This window comes from Oncorhynchus mykiss, chromosome 18 (assembly GCF_013265735.2).
Source record: "Oncorhynchus mykiss isolate Arlee chromosome 18, USDA_OmykA_1.1, whole genome shotgun sequence".
NCBI classification, from domain to species: Eukaryota; Metazoa; Chordata; class Actinopteri; order Salmoniformes; family Salmonidae; genus Oncorhynchus; species Oncorhynchus mykiss.
In genome coordinates this window covers 31,058,803-31,076,043 of record NC_048582.1, presented here as the reverse complement: position 1 = coordinate 31,076,043, position 17,241 = coordinate 31,058,803, and the positions used below count along the sequence as shown (strand labels likewise).

At 40.8% G+C, this 17,241-nt stretch overlaps 1 protein-coding gene across 1 annotated transcript; it reads left to right on the top strand.

Moving 5' to 3' along the window:
* The first annotated feature begins 287 nt into the window (after positions 1-287).
* LOC110495997 (protein S100-A16) lies at positions 288-17,023 on the top strand. Its single transcript, XM_021571598.2, has 3 exons — positions 288-442; positions 11,458-11,588; positions 16,668-17,023. The coding sequence occupies exons 2-3, from the start codon at positions 11,469-11,471 to the stop codon at positions 17,013-17,015; spliced, it is 468 nt and encodes a 155-aa protein (XP_021427273.2). The 5' UTR covers positions 288-442; positions 11,458-11,468; the 3' UTR covers positions 17,016-17,023.
* The last annotated feature ends 218 nt before the right edge of the window (positions 17,024-17,241 follow it).

The window sequence follows — 17,241 nt, the reverse complement described above, 5'->3', positions numbered from 1 at the left end:
CATAAAATGAAACTGGCAGTTAATTTTGGATATAAAGGGTTAAAAGCAACTCAACACTCAAATCTCTCCCTGTCTCATCTATTAATCTGAATATCCCTCCTACTCAAATTATTGGCCTCGAACAAAGCAAATCAGACGACATAAACTAGCACCACATGCCAAAGATAATAGAATAGAGAGAAAATATGTTCCAAGGTTGATATACATTTTACCCTCTCTTACACATTCTCTTACACATTCCCCACTTTCGCACTCTCCCAGGTACACGCCCTTTGACTTGTCAGGGGAAAAACGTTTAAGAAAAAACTAAATCAAGGAAGAGATTCTGCAGCTGTAGTTTGGCACGTTTTTGGGGGGGTTCTCAAACCGAGGACATAGACGGGAAAATAAACACAAAATTGGGCACATTTGCACTGTTTGCTTGCCCTGTAGGAAGTATTTGGTGAGTTACATATTTTGATCATGCTTTATTGAAAAAGTTTTGCACTGTAAACGTGCTTAAATCATAACGCTTATGCCACGTTTTAGATACACCCTTGCAGGAACTGTCTCGTGAAACGTATACGCTCTAAGAGACAGTGCCAATGACGAAGCTGTTAGAGACTTCAAGAAAGACTGTTTGTTTTTTTTAAGTAGCAAGTAACGTTCGATTTTAAAGGGCAAAAAAACGATTTAAATATATGTCAGTAGTGCATTATTTATCATAATTGCATAGCCCTTCTTGATCATTATTGATCAGTCATAGCGAGTGCACTCTCAACCCAAAAATAGCCGATAAGTGTGCCTCTTTTGTAAAACGGATCGATCATCTAGCCTACCATGAGCAATATGAGCCTGTTTGGTTTGTACAACTGGCCTAAAATGTATTGACTATTTAAAGAACATATTAAACCTACACTGTAAAGATGTTACCTGTATTTCATATTACAGTACAGTACACCTACTGTAATATGGTATCAAAGCAAGCACTTTAATGACGCACAGTACATGACTGTATTCAACTGTAAAAGTAAATGCTACCGTAATCGGAATGAATTAATGGATTCATTAAATTAGTTGAGGGGAAGGATTTGTATTTCACAGTATTTTACTGTAATTAAAGGTTTAAGACTTGCTGCCACTCCAATCAACCTGGCCTCAGAGCATTTCGCATTGTTCTGTACATAAATGTGAGACACTCCATTTAGTATGACATGTTACGGTGGTATCTATTAATTGTGGATGTACATCACCCATTTTGTATGATTTGTATTATATGTTGCGAATTTGCAAAAACGATCAAATGTTACGAATTTAGCTATGTTGCTAGGTGGCTAACGTTAATTAGCTTTCTAATGTTAGCTAGACTAGGGGTTAGGGTTAAGTTTAGGAGTTAGGTTAAAGGGTTATTAAGGTTAGGTTTAGGGGAAGGGTTAAGGTTAGGGGAAGGGTTAGTTAAAAGGGTTAAGATTAGAGTTAGGGGAAGGGTTATCTAACATGCTAAGTAGTTGCAACGTATCTAAAAAGTAGTAAGTAATTGAAAGTTGCTAAAATGCTAAAGTTGTCTGTGACCTTTGGGTTGCTAGACGTTTGCGTTATACGCCCACTCAACCACCCTTGCGAGTTCGAATCTCATCACAGACAACTTTTTGCATTTTAGCTAAAGTATATAGCCACAACCTAACTTGTTCCTCTCTTAATATTTCATGCCACACAAGCGGTAGTATTGTCATTACTCAGAGCACGTACTGTATCACATTCGCCCATTTGGAAAGGCAACACTCAATCTACTTTGGGCTCTGGAGTGAAACGGAAAACCTCTGGGTGTCTATATTTAATTATTTGCTGAGTTGTTTTTTGGCCTTTGCTCGACATAATAGTTGGTGTGTGTCGGAACTGAGGTGGGGTCAGAGCTGTCCTTGTGACGTTGGCTAAGTAATAGAAGCCCTGTGTTCATTAGTTTGGAGATGAGGTTGACTGTCACTGACCTTGACTGTGAGAAGGCATAGCCAGGTTGCAGCCAGTCCACCAAGTAAATAATACATGTAAGAATAGGACAGAAATGGCAGTGCAAGAATAGTGACTGTGGGTTTTGTTGTAAAGAGTTTGAGGATTACCATGGAATGACAGGTCATTGTGGTTCATGTAGGCCAACATCCGCGAAGGTGTGAACTCTGGTGCGCATGGATCCGTTAGGCCTACTTATCAATGTTTCTCCTTGGGCTTCACCTTTTTATTTAGATTTTGCATGTCAATTCATAGTGCAATTAAAAACAATCTAACTGTACAACTTTTTACATTTCAATAATCAGAAAGAATATATGTTTATCCAAACAGCCTACTCTAATGCCTCAAGTCTATAAAGAGTCTATAAAGAGTATAGAGAGTAGCTACTACACTCTCTTTGGACTTTACCCTTATCAGTTGGCTCTTTTCAATCACATATATGGTAGGTCTATATATAACCACATAATAACACATGTCTCTTCGGTAATTGGTATCAATCAATGTATGGTGTTAATGTAGATTTAGTAACAGTAAAGAGTGTTAGAACCACAGGGTCAGACTTAGTACCGGTTGCGGTTGACAGTATTTCTTGGAGCTTGTCAGAGTGGACAATGAAAGTGTAGCTTTTAATCTGTTGCCCACGCTCTTTCTCAGCATAATTAGGCTAATATCCATGTTTCCTAATTGCCTGTAGCCTGTGGATGTGGTGATTGCACTAGGAGAAGGAGGGGTTGGAAGAGAGGGGAGAAGAAGGTGATGAGGGGGTGCTGAAGTGTGACATGTTTCTTTACAATGGCAGATTTATTTACCTTCTCAAAAGCCCCCTTGGATTTCCAAAAACAGATTTAACAAGCGAAAGTCTATTGTAAAAAGCTATAAGGTGCACTGTAACAAGAAGCACATGGCTGAGCACTTTAATAAGTCAGGATTCCTATTTTACTCAGCCATGCCTCCTGGCCCGTCCAACATTTCCTCATCTCTCACCCCTTCTAATGCGACTAGCCTCGACGCTTCTCCATCTTATTCCCCAGCCCCGCTACAAAGTTTCTCCCTGCAGGCGGTCACTGAGTCCGAGGTGCTAAAGGAGCTCCTTAAACTTGACCCCATTAAAACATCTTGGTCAGATGGCTTAGACCTTTCTTTAAGACCTCTAGAAGTGAAAGTGAAATTAAACACCAAATATTCAGTAATATACTGTACTGTAATGTGTAAACACTTAGGATCTAATCTACTTGCACCAATCCCTAGTATTTACAGTAAAAAACATTTAATTAATCCATTCATTCATTCCGATTATGGTAGCATTTACTTTTTTACAGTATAATACAGTGAATATTACTTTATTGTACTGTGTATCATTTACACAGGACTTTCTTTGATACTGTATCTATATTACAGTAGGTGTACTGTAATATGAAATACAGATTTTCACGTGCCACCGAGCTGCCTGTAAACTACTGTCAAATTCACAGTAACCCCTTTACAGTGTATGCTTTTTCTTGGCAGATGTGTGTGTGTACTTTGTGTGCTACATTTAAATAAGTTGACAAACGAGTGAGGTTGGCCAACTTAACATCTCCGTTCACTAGCTTGGTGCAGAGTTGGCCTGTAAATTCCTATCATGTTTAACTGATCTCCACTGACAAAAATTTATGAAATTCCTGCATGGATGTGTCACTCACTGGCATGCATTGTATTTTTGCTCAGTGTGAGGGCAATCTTACACATACAGCTGTCTATTGTGAGTAATAGGACACATATCACGCATATCTCGTGCAATCAGTCCTACACTCATGGCCTATATTACATGCAGTACCAGGCAAAAGTTTGGAAACACCTACTCATTTCAGGGGTTTTCTTTATTTGGACTATTTTCTACATTGTAGAATAATAGTGAATACATCAAAACTATGAAATAAAACATATGGAGTCATGTAGTAACCAAAAAAGTGTTAACAAATCTAAATATATTTTAGATTTTAGATTCTTCAAAATAGCCACCCTTTGCCTTGATGACAGCTTGGCACACTCTTGGCGTTCTCTCAACCAGCTTCATTAGGTAGTCACCTGGAATGTATTTCAATTAACAGGTGTGCCTTATTAAAAGTACATTTGTGGAATTTCTTTCCTTCTTAATGCGTTTGAGCCAATCAGTTGTGTTGTGGCAAGGTAGGGGTGGTATACAGAAGATAACCCTATTTGGTAAAAGACCAAGTTCATATTATGGCAAGAACAGCTCAAAAAAGCTAAGAGCAACGACTCTATCATTGAGTCCATCGAGTCCATCATTGCTTTAAGACATGACGGTCAGTCAATCCGGAAAATTTCAAGAACTTTGAAAGTTTCTTCAAGTGCAGTCGCAAAAACCATCAAGCTATATGATGAAACTGTCTCTCATGAGGACTGCCACAGGAAAGGAAGCCCCAGAGTTACCTCTGCTGCAGAGGATAAGTTCATTAGAGTTAACTGCACCCCCCGATTGCAGCCCAAATAAATGCTTCACAAAGTTCAAGTAACACACACATCTCAACAACTGTTCAGGCCTTCATGGTCGAATTGCTGCAAAGAAACCACTACTAAAGGACACCAATAAGAAGTGACTTGCTTGGACCAAGAAACATGAGCAATTTACATTAGACCAGTGGAAATCTGCCCTTTGGTCTGATGAATCCAAATTTGAAATATTTTCTTTCAACCGCTGTGTCTTTGTGAGACTCAGAGTAGGTGAACTGATTATCGTCGCATGTGTGGTTCCCACCGTGATGCATGGAGGAGGAGGTGTGATGGTGCAGGGTTCTTCGCTGGTGACACTGTCTGTAATTTATTTTGAATTCAAGGCACACTTAGCCAGCATGGCTACCACAGCGTTCTGCAGCAATACGCCATCCCATCTGGTTTGCGCTTAGTGGACTATCATTTGTTTTTCAACAGGACAATGACCCAACACACCTCCAGGCTGTGTAAGGGCTACTTTTTTTTATTTTATTTTATTTTACCTTTATTTAACCAGGCAAGTCAGTTAAGAACAAATTCTTATTTTCAATGACGGCCTGGGAACAGTGGGTTAACTGCCTGTTCAGGGGCAGAACGACAGATTTGTACCTTGTCAGCTCGGGGGTTTGAACTCGCAACCTTCCGGTTACTAGTCCAACGCTCTAACCACTAGGCTACCCTGCCGCCCCACTTGACCAAGAAGGTGAGTGATGTAGTGCTGCATCAGGTGACCAGGCCTCCACAATCACCCAACCTCAACTCAATTGAGATAGTTCTGAATGAGTTGGACTGTAGAGTGAAGGAAAAGCACCCAAAAAGTGCACAGCATATGTAGAAACTCCTTCAAGACTGTTGGATTCCAGGTGAAGCTGGTTGAGAGAATGCCAAGCGTGTGCAAAGTTGTTGTCAAGGCAAAGGGTGGCCACTTTAAAGAAAATTAAATCTAAAATATATTTAGATTAGTTTAACACTTTTTTGGTTACTACATGATTCCATATGTGTTATTTAATAGTTTTGATGCCTTCACTATTATTCTACAATGTAGAAAATAGTAAAGATAAAGAAAAATCCTTGAATGAGTAGGTGTGTCCAAACTTTTGACTGATACTGTACATACAACCGTATTACTCATATATAAACTCAGGGGCATACAGCACACACATACACACACACACTAACATATTCACTATGTAAAATGTCTGTCCCTCACAAAATCTTGAAATGCCTTTTGAAATCACATGAGTGTGTGCAGTGCATAAGGGTGTGAGTAAGGTAACAGAGATAGAGAGAGACATAAAAGAGACAGAGCGAGACAGATAAAGAATGAAAAAGAGAGATAGAGGAAGCGAGAGAGAGACATAAAGAAAGAGAGAAAGATCGCAAGAGAGAGCTAGAAAAAGGTTGAGAGCAGGCAGGTAATCCCTGAGGTAATCTGAAGCCCTGGCCGTGTGGTGGCTTCAGTAGATCAGATGACCTATCAAAGATCAGAACTTCCATTGTGCATCGCCGCTTGTCTCTCAGTCAGACTCTCTATCACCTTCTTAGTTTATCGCGCATCGCCTGTCTGTCGCCTACCTACCCTATCCTACCAAGAAGTTCCAGACACAACACCTGAAACGACAAGCCTTTGTATATCTCAGGGATATTCACTGTTTATTTTTCCACTGTGGTGCCTATTTTTGTCTCCTTAAATTAGATTGTCACAAAAATAATTACAGTGCATTCAGTAAGTATTCAGACCCCTACCCTTTTTCCACATTTAGTTACGTTACAGCCTTATTCTAAAATAGAAATAAAAATGTTCCTCATCAATCTGCACACAATGCCCCATAATGGCAAAGCGAAAACAGGTTTTTAGAAATGTTTGCCATGTATTAAAAATAAAAATTCAAAATTGAGATCAGGTGCATCTCGTTTCCATTGATCATCCTTGAGATGTTTCAACTAGAGGACGACCGATTAATCAGAATGGCCGATTAATTAGGGCCGATTTCAAGTTTTCATAACAAAAAAATGTACGCATCTTTATTTAATCTTTATTTAACTAGGCAAGCCAGTTAAGAACACATTCTTATTTTCAATGATGGCCTAGGAACGGTGGGTTAACTGCCTCGTTCAGGGGCAGAACAACAGATTTTCACCTTGTCAGCTCGGGGGATTCAATCTTGCAACCTGTTAACTAGTCCAACGCTCTAACCACCTGCCTCTCATTGCACTCCACGAGGAGACTGCCTGTTACGCGAATGCAGTAAGCCAAGGTAAGTTGCTAGCTAGCATTAACCTTATTTTATAAAAATCAATCAATCAATCAATCATAATCACTAGTTAACTACACATGGTTGATGATATTACTAGTTTATCTAGCGTGTCCTGCGTTAAATATAATCGATGCGGTGCGTATCGTTGCTCCATTGTGTACCTAACCATGAACATCAATGCCTTTCTTAAAATCAATACACAGAAGTATATATTTTTAAACCTGCATATTTATCTAACAGAAATCCAGGTTAGAAGGCAATATTAACCAGGTGAAATTGTGTCACTTCTCTTGAGTTTATTGCACGCAGAGTCAGTGTATATGCAACAGTTTGGGCCGCCTAATTTGCCAGGATTTTACGTAATTATGACATAACATTGAAGGTTGTGGAATGTAACAGGTATATTTAGACTAATGGATGCCACCCCTTAGATAAAATACGGAACGGTACCGTATTTCACTGAAAGAATAAACGTCTTGTTTTCGAGATGATAGTTTCCGGATTCGATCATATTAATGATCTAAGGCTTGTATTTCTGTGTGTTATTATGTTATATATATAAATAAAGGTAAAATAAAATAATTAAGTCTATTATTTGATAGAGCATTCTGAATGAGCGGTGGTAGGCAACAGCAGGCTCGTAAGCATTCATTCAAACAGCACTTTTGTGCGTTTTGCCAGCAGCTCTTCGTTGTGCGTCAAACATTGCGCTGTTTATGACTTCAAGCCTATCAACTCCCGAGATTAGGTTTGTGTAACCAATGTGAAATGGCTAGCTCGTTAGCGGGGTGCGCGCTAATAGCCTTTCAAACGTCACTTGCTCTGAGACTTGGAGTTGTTGTTCCCCTTTCTCTGCATGGGTAATGCTGCTTCGAGGGTGGCTGTTGTCGTTGTGTTCCAGGTTCGAGCCCAGGTAGGAGGAGAGGGACGGAAGCTATACTGTTACACTGGCAATACTAAAGTGCCTATAAGAACATCCAATAGTCAAAGGTATATGAAATACAAATGGCATAGAGATAAATAGTCCTATAATAACTACAACCTAAAACTTCTTAGCTTTCATATGTTCTCATGTTCTGAGCAAGGAACTTAAACGTTAGCTTTCTTACATGGCACATATTGCACTTTTACTTTCTTCTCCAACACTTTGTTTTTGCATTATTTACACCAAATTGAACATGTTTCATTATTTTTTTGAGGCTAAATTGATTTTATTTATGTATTATATTAAGTTAAAATAAGTGTTCATTCAGTATTGTTGTAATTGTCATTATTACAATAAATGTAAAAAATCGTCCGATTAATCGGTATTGGCTTTTTTTTGGTCCTCCAATAACCGGTATCGGTATCGGCGTTGAAAAATCATAATTGGTCGACCTCTAGTTTCTACAACTTGATTGGAGAAATTCTACAAGTTGTTGATTCTAAAACTTGATCTCACCTGTGGTAAATTTAATTGATTGGACATGATTTGGTCTATATAAGGTCCCACAATTGACAGTGCATGTCAAAGCAAAAACCAAACCATGATGTCGAAGGAATTAGAGCTCCGAGACACGATAGCTCCGTAGAGCTCCGAGACATGATTGTGTCGAGGCACAGATCTGGGGAAGGGTACCAAAAAATGTCTGTAGCGTTGAAGGTCCGCAAGATCACAGTGGCCTCCTTCATTCTTAAATGGAAGAAGTTTGGAACCACCAAGCCTCTTCCTAGAGCTGGCCGCCCGGCCAAACTGAGCAATTGCGGGAGAAGGGCCTTGGTCAGGGAGGTGAACAAGAACCCGATGGTCACTCTGACAGAACTCCAGAGTTCCTCTGTGGATATGGAAGAACCTTCCAGAAGGACAACCATCTCTGCAGCACTCCACCAATCAGGCCTCGATGGTAGAGTGGCCAGACGGAAGCCACTCCTCAGTAAAAGGCACATTACAGCCCGCTTGGAGTTCGTCAAAAAGCACCTAAAGGACTCTCAGACCATGAGAAACAAGATTCTCTGGTCTGAAAAAAACAAGATTGAACTCTTTGGCCTGAATGTCAAGCGTCACGTCTGGAGGAAACCTGGCATCCCTACGGTGAAGCATGGTGGTGGCAGCATCATGCTGTAGGGTTGTTTTTCAGTGGCAGAGACTGGGAGACTAGTCAGGATCGAAGGAAAGATGAGCGGAGTAATGTACAGAGAGATCCTTGATAAAAACCTGCTCCATATTGCTCAGGACCTCGGACTGGGGCGAAGGTTTACCTTCCATCAGGACAACGACCTTAAGCACACAGCCAAGACAATGCAGGAGTGGCTTCGGGAGAAGTCTCTGAATGTCCTTGAGTGGCCCAGCCAGAGCCCGGAATTGAACCTGATCAAACATTTCTGGAGACACCTGAAAATAGCTGTGCCGCAACGCTCCCATCCAACTTGACAGAACTTGAGAGGATCTGGAGAGACGTGTACAAAGCTCTCCCTCGACCCCCATTTGGCAAATCTGACCATAATTCTATCCTCCTGATTCCTGCTCAACAAGCAAAAAAGACAACAGGAAGCACCAGTGACTCTCAGACTGGAATATGTTCCGGGATTCTTCCGATGGCATTGAGGAGTACACCACATCAGTCACTGGCTTCATCAATGATCAATAATAATTGCATCGATGACGTCGGCCCTACAGTGACATACCCCAACAGGAAGCCATGGATTACAGGCAACATCCGCACTGAGCTAAAGGGTGGAGCTGCCGCTTTCAAGGAGCGAGACTCTAACCCGGACGCTTTTAAGAAATCCCGCTATGCCCTCCAATGAACCATCAAACAGTCAAAGCGTCAACTAAGATCGAATTGTGCTACACCGGCTCCGACGCTCATCGGATGTGGAAGGGCTTGCAAACTATTACAGACTACAAAGAGATGCACAGCCGAGAGCTGCCCAGTGCCTACCAGACAAGCTAAATTACTTCTATGCTTGCTTCATGGCGAGTAACACTGAAACATGCATGAGAGCATCAGCTGTTCCGGATGACTGTGTGATCACGCTCTCCGCAGCCAATGTGAGTAAGACCTTTAAACAGGTCAACATTCACAAGGCCGCAGGCCCAGATGGATTACCAGGACGTATACTCTGAGCATGGTCTGACCAACTGGTAAGTGTCTTCACTGACATTTTCAACCTCTCCCTGTCTGAGTCTGTAATAACAACATGTTTCAAGCAGACCAACATAGTCACTGTGCAGAAGAACACTAAGGTAACCTGCCTAAATGACTACCGACCCGTAGCACTCACGTCTGTAGCCATGAAATGCTTTGAAAGGCTGGTCATGGCTCACATCAACACCATTATCCCAGAAACCCTAGACCCTCTCCAATTTGCATACCGCCCCAACAGGTCCACAGATGATGCAATCACTATTTCACTCCACACTGCTCCTTCACACCTGGACAAAAGAAACACCTATGTGAGAATGCTAATCATTGACTACAACTCAGCGTTCAACACCATAGTGCCCTCGAAACTCATTACTAACCTAAGGACCCTGGGACTAAACACCTCCCTCTGCAACTGGATCCTGAACTTCCTGACGGGCCACCCCCAGGTGGTATGGGTAGGTAATAACACATCCGCCACACTGATCCTCAACACAGGGGCCCATTAGGGGTGCATGCTCAGTCCCCTCCTGTACTCCCTGTTCACTCATGACTGCACTGCCAGGCACGACTCCAACACCATCGTTAAGTTTGCAGATGAAACAACAGTGGTAGGCCTGATCACAGACAACGACTAGACAGCCTATAGGGAGGAGATCTGAGACGCTGCCGTGTGGTGCCAGAACAATAAACCCTCCCTCAACGTGATCAAGATAAAGGAGATCATTGTGGACTACAGGAAAATGAGGACCGTGCATGCCCCCATTCTCATCGAAGAGGCTCTGTAGTGGGGCAGGTTGAGAGCTTCAAGTTCCTTAGTGTCCACATCACTAGCAAAAAAACATGTTCCAAACACACCAAGACAATTGTGAAGAGGGCACAACAAAACCTATTCCCCCTCAGGAGACTGAAAAGATTTGTCATGGGTCACCAGATCCTCAAAAGGATACAACTGCACCATCGAGAGCATCCTGACGGGTTGCATCACTGCCTGGTTAGGCAACTGCTCGGTCTCTGACCGCAAGTACATCACTGGGGCCAAGCTTCCTGCCATACAGGACCTCTATACCAGGCTGTGTCAGAGGAAGGCCATAAAAATTGTCATAGACTCCAGCCAAGTCTAGGTCCAAGAGGCTTCTAAAACAGCTTCTACCCCCAAGCCATAAGACTCCTGAACATCTAATCAAATAGCTACCCAGACTATTTGCATTGCCCCCCCTCTTTTACACTGCTGCTACTCTCTGTTATTATCTATGCATAGTCACTTTAATAACTCTACCTACATGTACATATTACCTTGATTACCACGACTAACCGGTGCCCCCGCACATTGACTCTGTACCAGTACCCCCTGTATATAGCCTCGCTATTGTTATTTTACTGCTGCTCTTTAATTATTTGTTACATTTATTTGTTACAACTGTTTTGTTGGTTAAGGGCTTGTAAGTAAGCATTTCACTAAGGCATTTGGCACGTGACAAATAAAATTCTCTCTCTCTCTCTCTCTCTCTCTCTCTCTCTCTCTCTCTCTCTCTCTCTCTCAACCACCTTGTCAAAAAAAACTTACCACACCCTACCCTTCTTTCTCTGGGCAGAGAGAGCAGTCATGGAGTCGGCCATTCAGACTATAGTTGGTGTCTTCCTGAAGTCAGCCAAGGGGAAGGAGAGTTTGGGAGGGAATGACTTCCAGAAGCTGGTGAAGAGCCAACTCCACAACATCATGATGGTCAGTTAGACAGCAGCCTCCACACTCACCAGCTATAAATACTACACCTTTCTGAACTCTTTGACTGAACTATATTTGTTAAGCTTAATATCACTTTATTCGTCACACATACAGTGGTGGTCCGAAATTATTGTCACCCTTGATAAAGAGGATCAATAATGACTACATAAAATAAGTAATTCAAATGCTAAGCTATATTATTTTTTGCTGAGCTATATTATTTATACTAATTCAATTGCTCAGAGAAAGAGATTTTGTTTAACAAGTAATAAAATGTTTTCTCAAAAAGGTATGGGTCAAAATTATTGACACCTAAAGATTCTTATGAATAAAGTAGTCAAATGTTTAGTATTTGGTCCCTTATTCCAATGACCATATCAAGCTTGTGACTCTTCTTACAACCAATAAAATGTTATATACACTACCGTTCAAAAGTTTGGGGTCACTTAGAAATGTCCTTGTTTTCCATGAAAACATAAATGAAATTACTTGCAAAATGAATAGGAAATATAGTCAAGACGTTGACAAGGTTATAAATAATGATTTTTAATTGAAATAATAATGGTGTCCTTCAAACTTTGCTTTCGTCAAAGAATCCTCCATTTGCAGCAATACAGCTTTGTAGACCTTTGGCATTCCAGTTTGTTGAGGTAATCTGAAGATATTTCACCCCATGCTTCCTGAAGCACCTTCCACAAGTTGGGTTGGCTTGATGGGCACTTCTTACGGTCAAGCTGCTCCCATAACAGCTCAATACGATTGAGATCCGGTGACTGTGCTGGCCACTCCATTATAGACAGAATACAGAATGTTCTTAACTGACTTGCCAAGTTACATGAAGGTTAAAAATAGTTTGGAGCTGTGCTTTGGGTCATTGTCCTGTTGTAGGATGAATTTGGCTCCAATTAAGCGCTGTCCACAGGATATATCATGGTGTTGCAAAATGGAGTGATAGCCTTCCTTCTTCAAGTTCCCTTTTACCCTGTACAAATCTCCCACTTTACCACTACCAAAGCACCCCCAGAACATCACATTGCCTCCACCATGCTTGACAGATGGCGTCAAGCACTCCTCCAGCATCTTTTCATTTTTTCTGCATCTCATGAATGTTCTTCTTTGTGATCCAAACACCTCAAACTTAGATTCGTCTGTCCATAACACGTTTTTCCCTATCTTCCTCTGTCCAGTGTCTGTGTTCTTTTGCCCATCTTAATCTTTTATTTTTATTGGCCAGTCTGAGATATGGCTTTTTCTTTGCAACTGTGCCAAGAACAGGTCCTCACTGTTGAAGTTAAGACTAGTGTTTTGCGGGTACTATTTAACCTGTTGAATCTAGGGGGCACTATTGTCATTTTCGGAAAAATAACGTTCCCAAAGTAAACAGGCTATTTTGTCAGGACAAGATGCTAGAATAATGCATATAATTGACAGCTTAGGATAGAAAACACTCTAAAGTTTCCAAAAAAATATTGTCTGTGAGTATAACAGAACTGATATTGCAGGCGAAAGTCTGAGAAAAATCCAATCAGGAAGGGACTCTTATTTAGAAAGCTCTGCGTTCCTATGCGTCCCTATTGAGCAGTGAATGAGATATCAACCAGATTCCTTTTTCTATGGCTTCCCTAATGTTTCTAGTGTCACAATACATAGTTTCAGGCTTTTATTTTGAAAAATGAGCCTGAACGTCAACATTGCGTCAGTGGTCAGCTGGAGTCTCTCAGAGTGTTTTGTGCGTAAAAGACAAATGCAGCCATTGTTTCTCTCTTTGCTACTAAGAAGCCACCTGTCCCGGTTGATATATTATCGAATAGATATTTGAAAAACCCCTTGAGGATTGATTATAAACAACGTTTGCCATGTTTCTGTCGATATTATGGAGCTAATTTTGAATATTTTTTGGCGTTGTCGTGACCGAATTCTCAGCCAAACGTGAAGAACTAACGGAGTTATTTCGGCTACAAAAATAATATTTTTTGAAAAAAGGAACATTTGCTATCTAACTGGGAGTCTTGTGAGTGAAAACATCCGATGCTCATCAAAGGTAAACGATTTAATTTGATTGCTTTTCTGATTTTCATGACCAGGTTGCCTGCTGCTAGCTAGGCATAATGCTATGCTAGGCTATCGATAAACTTACACAAATGCTTGTCTTGCTTTGGCTGTAAAGCATATTTTCAAAATCTGAGATGATGGGTTGATTAACAAAAGGCTAAGCTGTGTTTCAATATATTTCACTTGTGATTTCATGAATATGAATATTTTCTAGTAATATTTATGTCTGTTGCGTTATGCTAATTAGTGTCAGTTGATGACAACACTCCCGGATCCGGGATGGGTAGTTACAATTAATAAAGCTGCCAGTTGAGGACTTGTGAGGCGTCTGTTTCTCAAACCAGACACTCTAATGTACTTGTCGTCTTGCTCATTTGTGCACCGGGGCCTCCCACACCTCTTTCTATTCTGGTTAGAGCCAGTTTGCGCAGTTCTGTGAAGGGAGTAGTACACAGCGTTGTACGAGATCTTCAGTTTCATGGCAATTTCTTGCATGGAATAGACTTCATTTCTCAGAACAAGAATAGACTGACGAGTTTCAGAAGAAGGATCTTTGTTTCTGGTCATTTTGAGCCTGTAATCGAACCCACAAATGCTGATGCTCCTGATACTCAACTAGTCTAAAGAAGGCCAGTTTTATTGCTTCTTTAAACAGGACAACAGTTTTCAGCTGTGCTATCATAATTGTAAAAGCGTTTTCTAATGAACAATTAGCCTTTTAAAATTATAATCTTGGATTAGCTAACAAAACGTGCCATTGGAAAATAGGAGTGATGGTTGCTGATAATGGGCCTCTGTACGCCTATGTAGATATTCCATAGAAAAATCTGCAGTTTCCAGCTACAATAGTCATTTACAACATTTGCAATGTCTACATTGTATTTCTGATCAATTTGATGTTATTTTAATGGACAAAAAAATGTGCTTTTCTTTCTTTTTTTCTTTATTCAAAAATAAGGACATTTCTAAGTGACATCAAACTTTTGAACAGTAGTGTGTGTATATATGTATATATATATATATATATATATATATACATATATATATATATATATAGTTGAAGTCGTAAGTTTACATACACTTAGGTTGCTGTCATTAAACCTAGTTTTTCAACCACTCCACAAATTTCTTGTTAGCACATCATTTTTCCAACAATTGTTTACAGACAGATTATCTCACTTACAATTCACTGTATCACATTTTCACTGGGTCAGAAGCTGTCTTTAAACAGCTTGGAAAATCCCAGAAAATTATGTCATGGCTTTAGAAGCTTCTGATAGACTAAATGACATCATTTGAGTCAATTGGAGGTGTACCTGTGGATGTATTTCAAGGTCAACCTTCAAACTCAGTGCCTCTTTGCTTGACATCATGGGAAAATCAAAAGAAATCAGCCAAGACCTCCACAAGTCTGGTTCATCCTTGGGAACAATTTCTAAATGCCGGAAGGTACCGAATTTTTACTAGGTTAAATGTCAGGAATTGTGAGTTAGGATCACCACTTTATTTTAAGAATGTGAAATGTCAGAATAATAGTAGAGAGAATGATTCATTTCAGCTTTTATTTCTTTCATCACATTGCCAGTGGGTCAGAAGTTTACATGCAAAGTTTACTCAATTAGTATTTGGCAGCATTGCCTTTAAATCGTTTAACTTGGGTCAAACATTTCGGGTAGACTCACAAGCTTCCCACAATAAGTTTGGTGAATTTTGGCCCATTCCTCGTGACAGAGCTGGTGTAATTGAGTCAGGTTTGTAGGCCTCCTTGCTCGCACACGCTTTTTCAGTGCTGCCCACAAATGTTCTATAGAATTGAGGTCAGGGCTTTGTTATGGCCACTCCAATACATTGACTTTGTTTTCCTTAAGCCATTTTGCTCTGGAAGTATGCTTGGAGTTATTGTCCATTTGGAAGACCGATTTGCGACCAAGCTTTAACCTCCTGACTGTTGCCTTGAGATGTTGCTTCAATATATGCACATAATTTTCCTACCTCATGATGCCATCTATTTGGTGAAGTGCACCAGTCCCTCCTGCAGCAAAGCACCCCCACAACATGATGTACCCACACTGGAATTGTGATACAGTGAAATAATCCGCCTGTAAACAATTGTTGGAAAAATGACTTGTGTCATATGCACAAGGTAGATATCCTAACTGACTTGCCAAAACTATAGTTTGTTAACAAGAAATTTGTGGAGTGGTTGAACAACGAGTTTTAATGACTCCAACCTAAGTGTATGTAAACTTCCGACTTCAACTGTACATATAAGTAAGGAATGGATTAAGAATATATATACATATATGTCAGAGCAGCATTGGACTAAGATACAGTGGCATAGTATAGAGTACAGTATATACATATGAAATGGGTGATGCAATTTTTACACACAATTAAAGTGACTAAGATACCGTAGAATAGTATTTAGCACAGTTCAATTTATACATATGAGATCAGTAATGCAAGAAACGGAGACATTATTCAAGTGGCTAGTGTTTCATTTCCTTAAAGTGGCCAGTGATTCCTAATCTATGTCTGTAGGCAGCAGCCTCTGATGTGCTGGAGGTGGCTGTTTAACAGTCAGTGGTGTAGTATAGAATACAATACAGTATATACATTTGAAATGGGTGATGCAATATGTAAACACAATTTAAAAGTGACTAAGATACCGTAGAATAGTGTGCATTTTATACATATGAGACTGAAACATTTTTAAAGTGGCTAGTGATCCATTTCTAAAAGTGGCCAGTGATTCCTAATCTATGTCTATAGGCAGCTGCCTCTGATGTGCTGGAGATGGCTGTTTAGCAGTCTGATGACCTTGAGACTAACATAATAAAATAGGGTGGGTTGCACCTAAAATGAATAAATTCTTAAACTGGGTTAAATCAAGGAATGTCTATTAATCATGCTGCACAAAACAATACTGCACCTTGTGATGTAAGGGGTCAGTTACTACTGAGGTCAACTCTGCTGGCATCGCCACTGAGTCATGTCTGCCCGTCTCTGTATCTACTCTGCACCCAGGACACGGACAGCTCCGAGGCGGTGAAGAAAATGCGACAGGGCCTGGACTCCAACCAGGACGGTAAAGTCAACTTCGAGGAGTACATGGACCTGGTGGGCTACCTGGCAACCTCGCTGAGTGTGCAATGTACTGCTGCCGTGGAGACGCCAGCCGAGAGCGCTGCCACCGCACCGGAGATCGGGAGTACGCCAGCAGACGTAGAGGAAGAGAAGGCAGAAGCGGAGGCACAGCCAGAGGCAGCCACAGCTGTAGAGGAAGAGAAGGTTGAAGTGGTAGAAAAGGTGGAAGAGGCGGAAAAGGTGGAGGAGCCAGCAGCAGCTGGGGAGAAGATAGAGGAGGCGTCATAGGAGTTTACCACCGGTCCTGTCCGGACATTACAATACACACCAACACCAAACTGATATACACCACACTACCCTAATACACACTACAGTACACTATACAACCCACCCTCGAAACAGGTGTGCTGCAATAATACCACAACATTACAGTATATGTTGGAACCCCACATTTAACACATTTATTTTCATACACACATACATACAATCAGTATTTGGTCCTAAAATACACTAG

Bases quoted from the DNA above. Each gene is read 5' to 3' on its own strand.
- LOC110495997 (XM_021571598.2), top strand. From the start codon at position 11,469: ATGGAGTCGGCCATTCAGACTATAGTTGGTGTCTTCCTGAAGTCAGCC. The intron at 11,589-16,667 runs GTCAGTTAGACA...CTCTGCACCCAG, and splicing joins AACTCCACAACATCATGATG to GACACGGACAGCTCCGAGGC.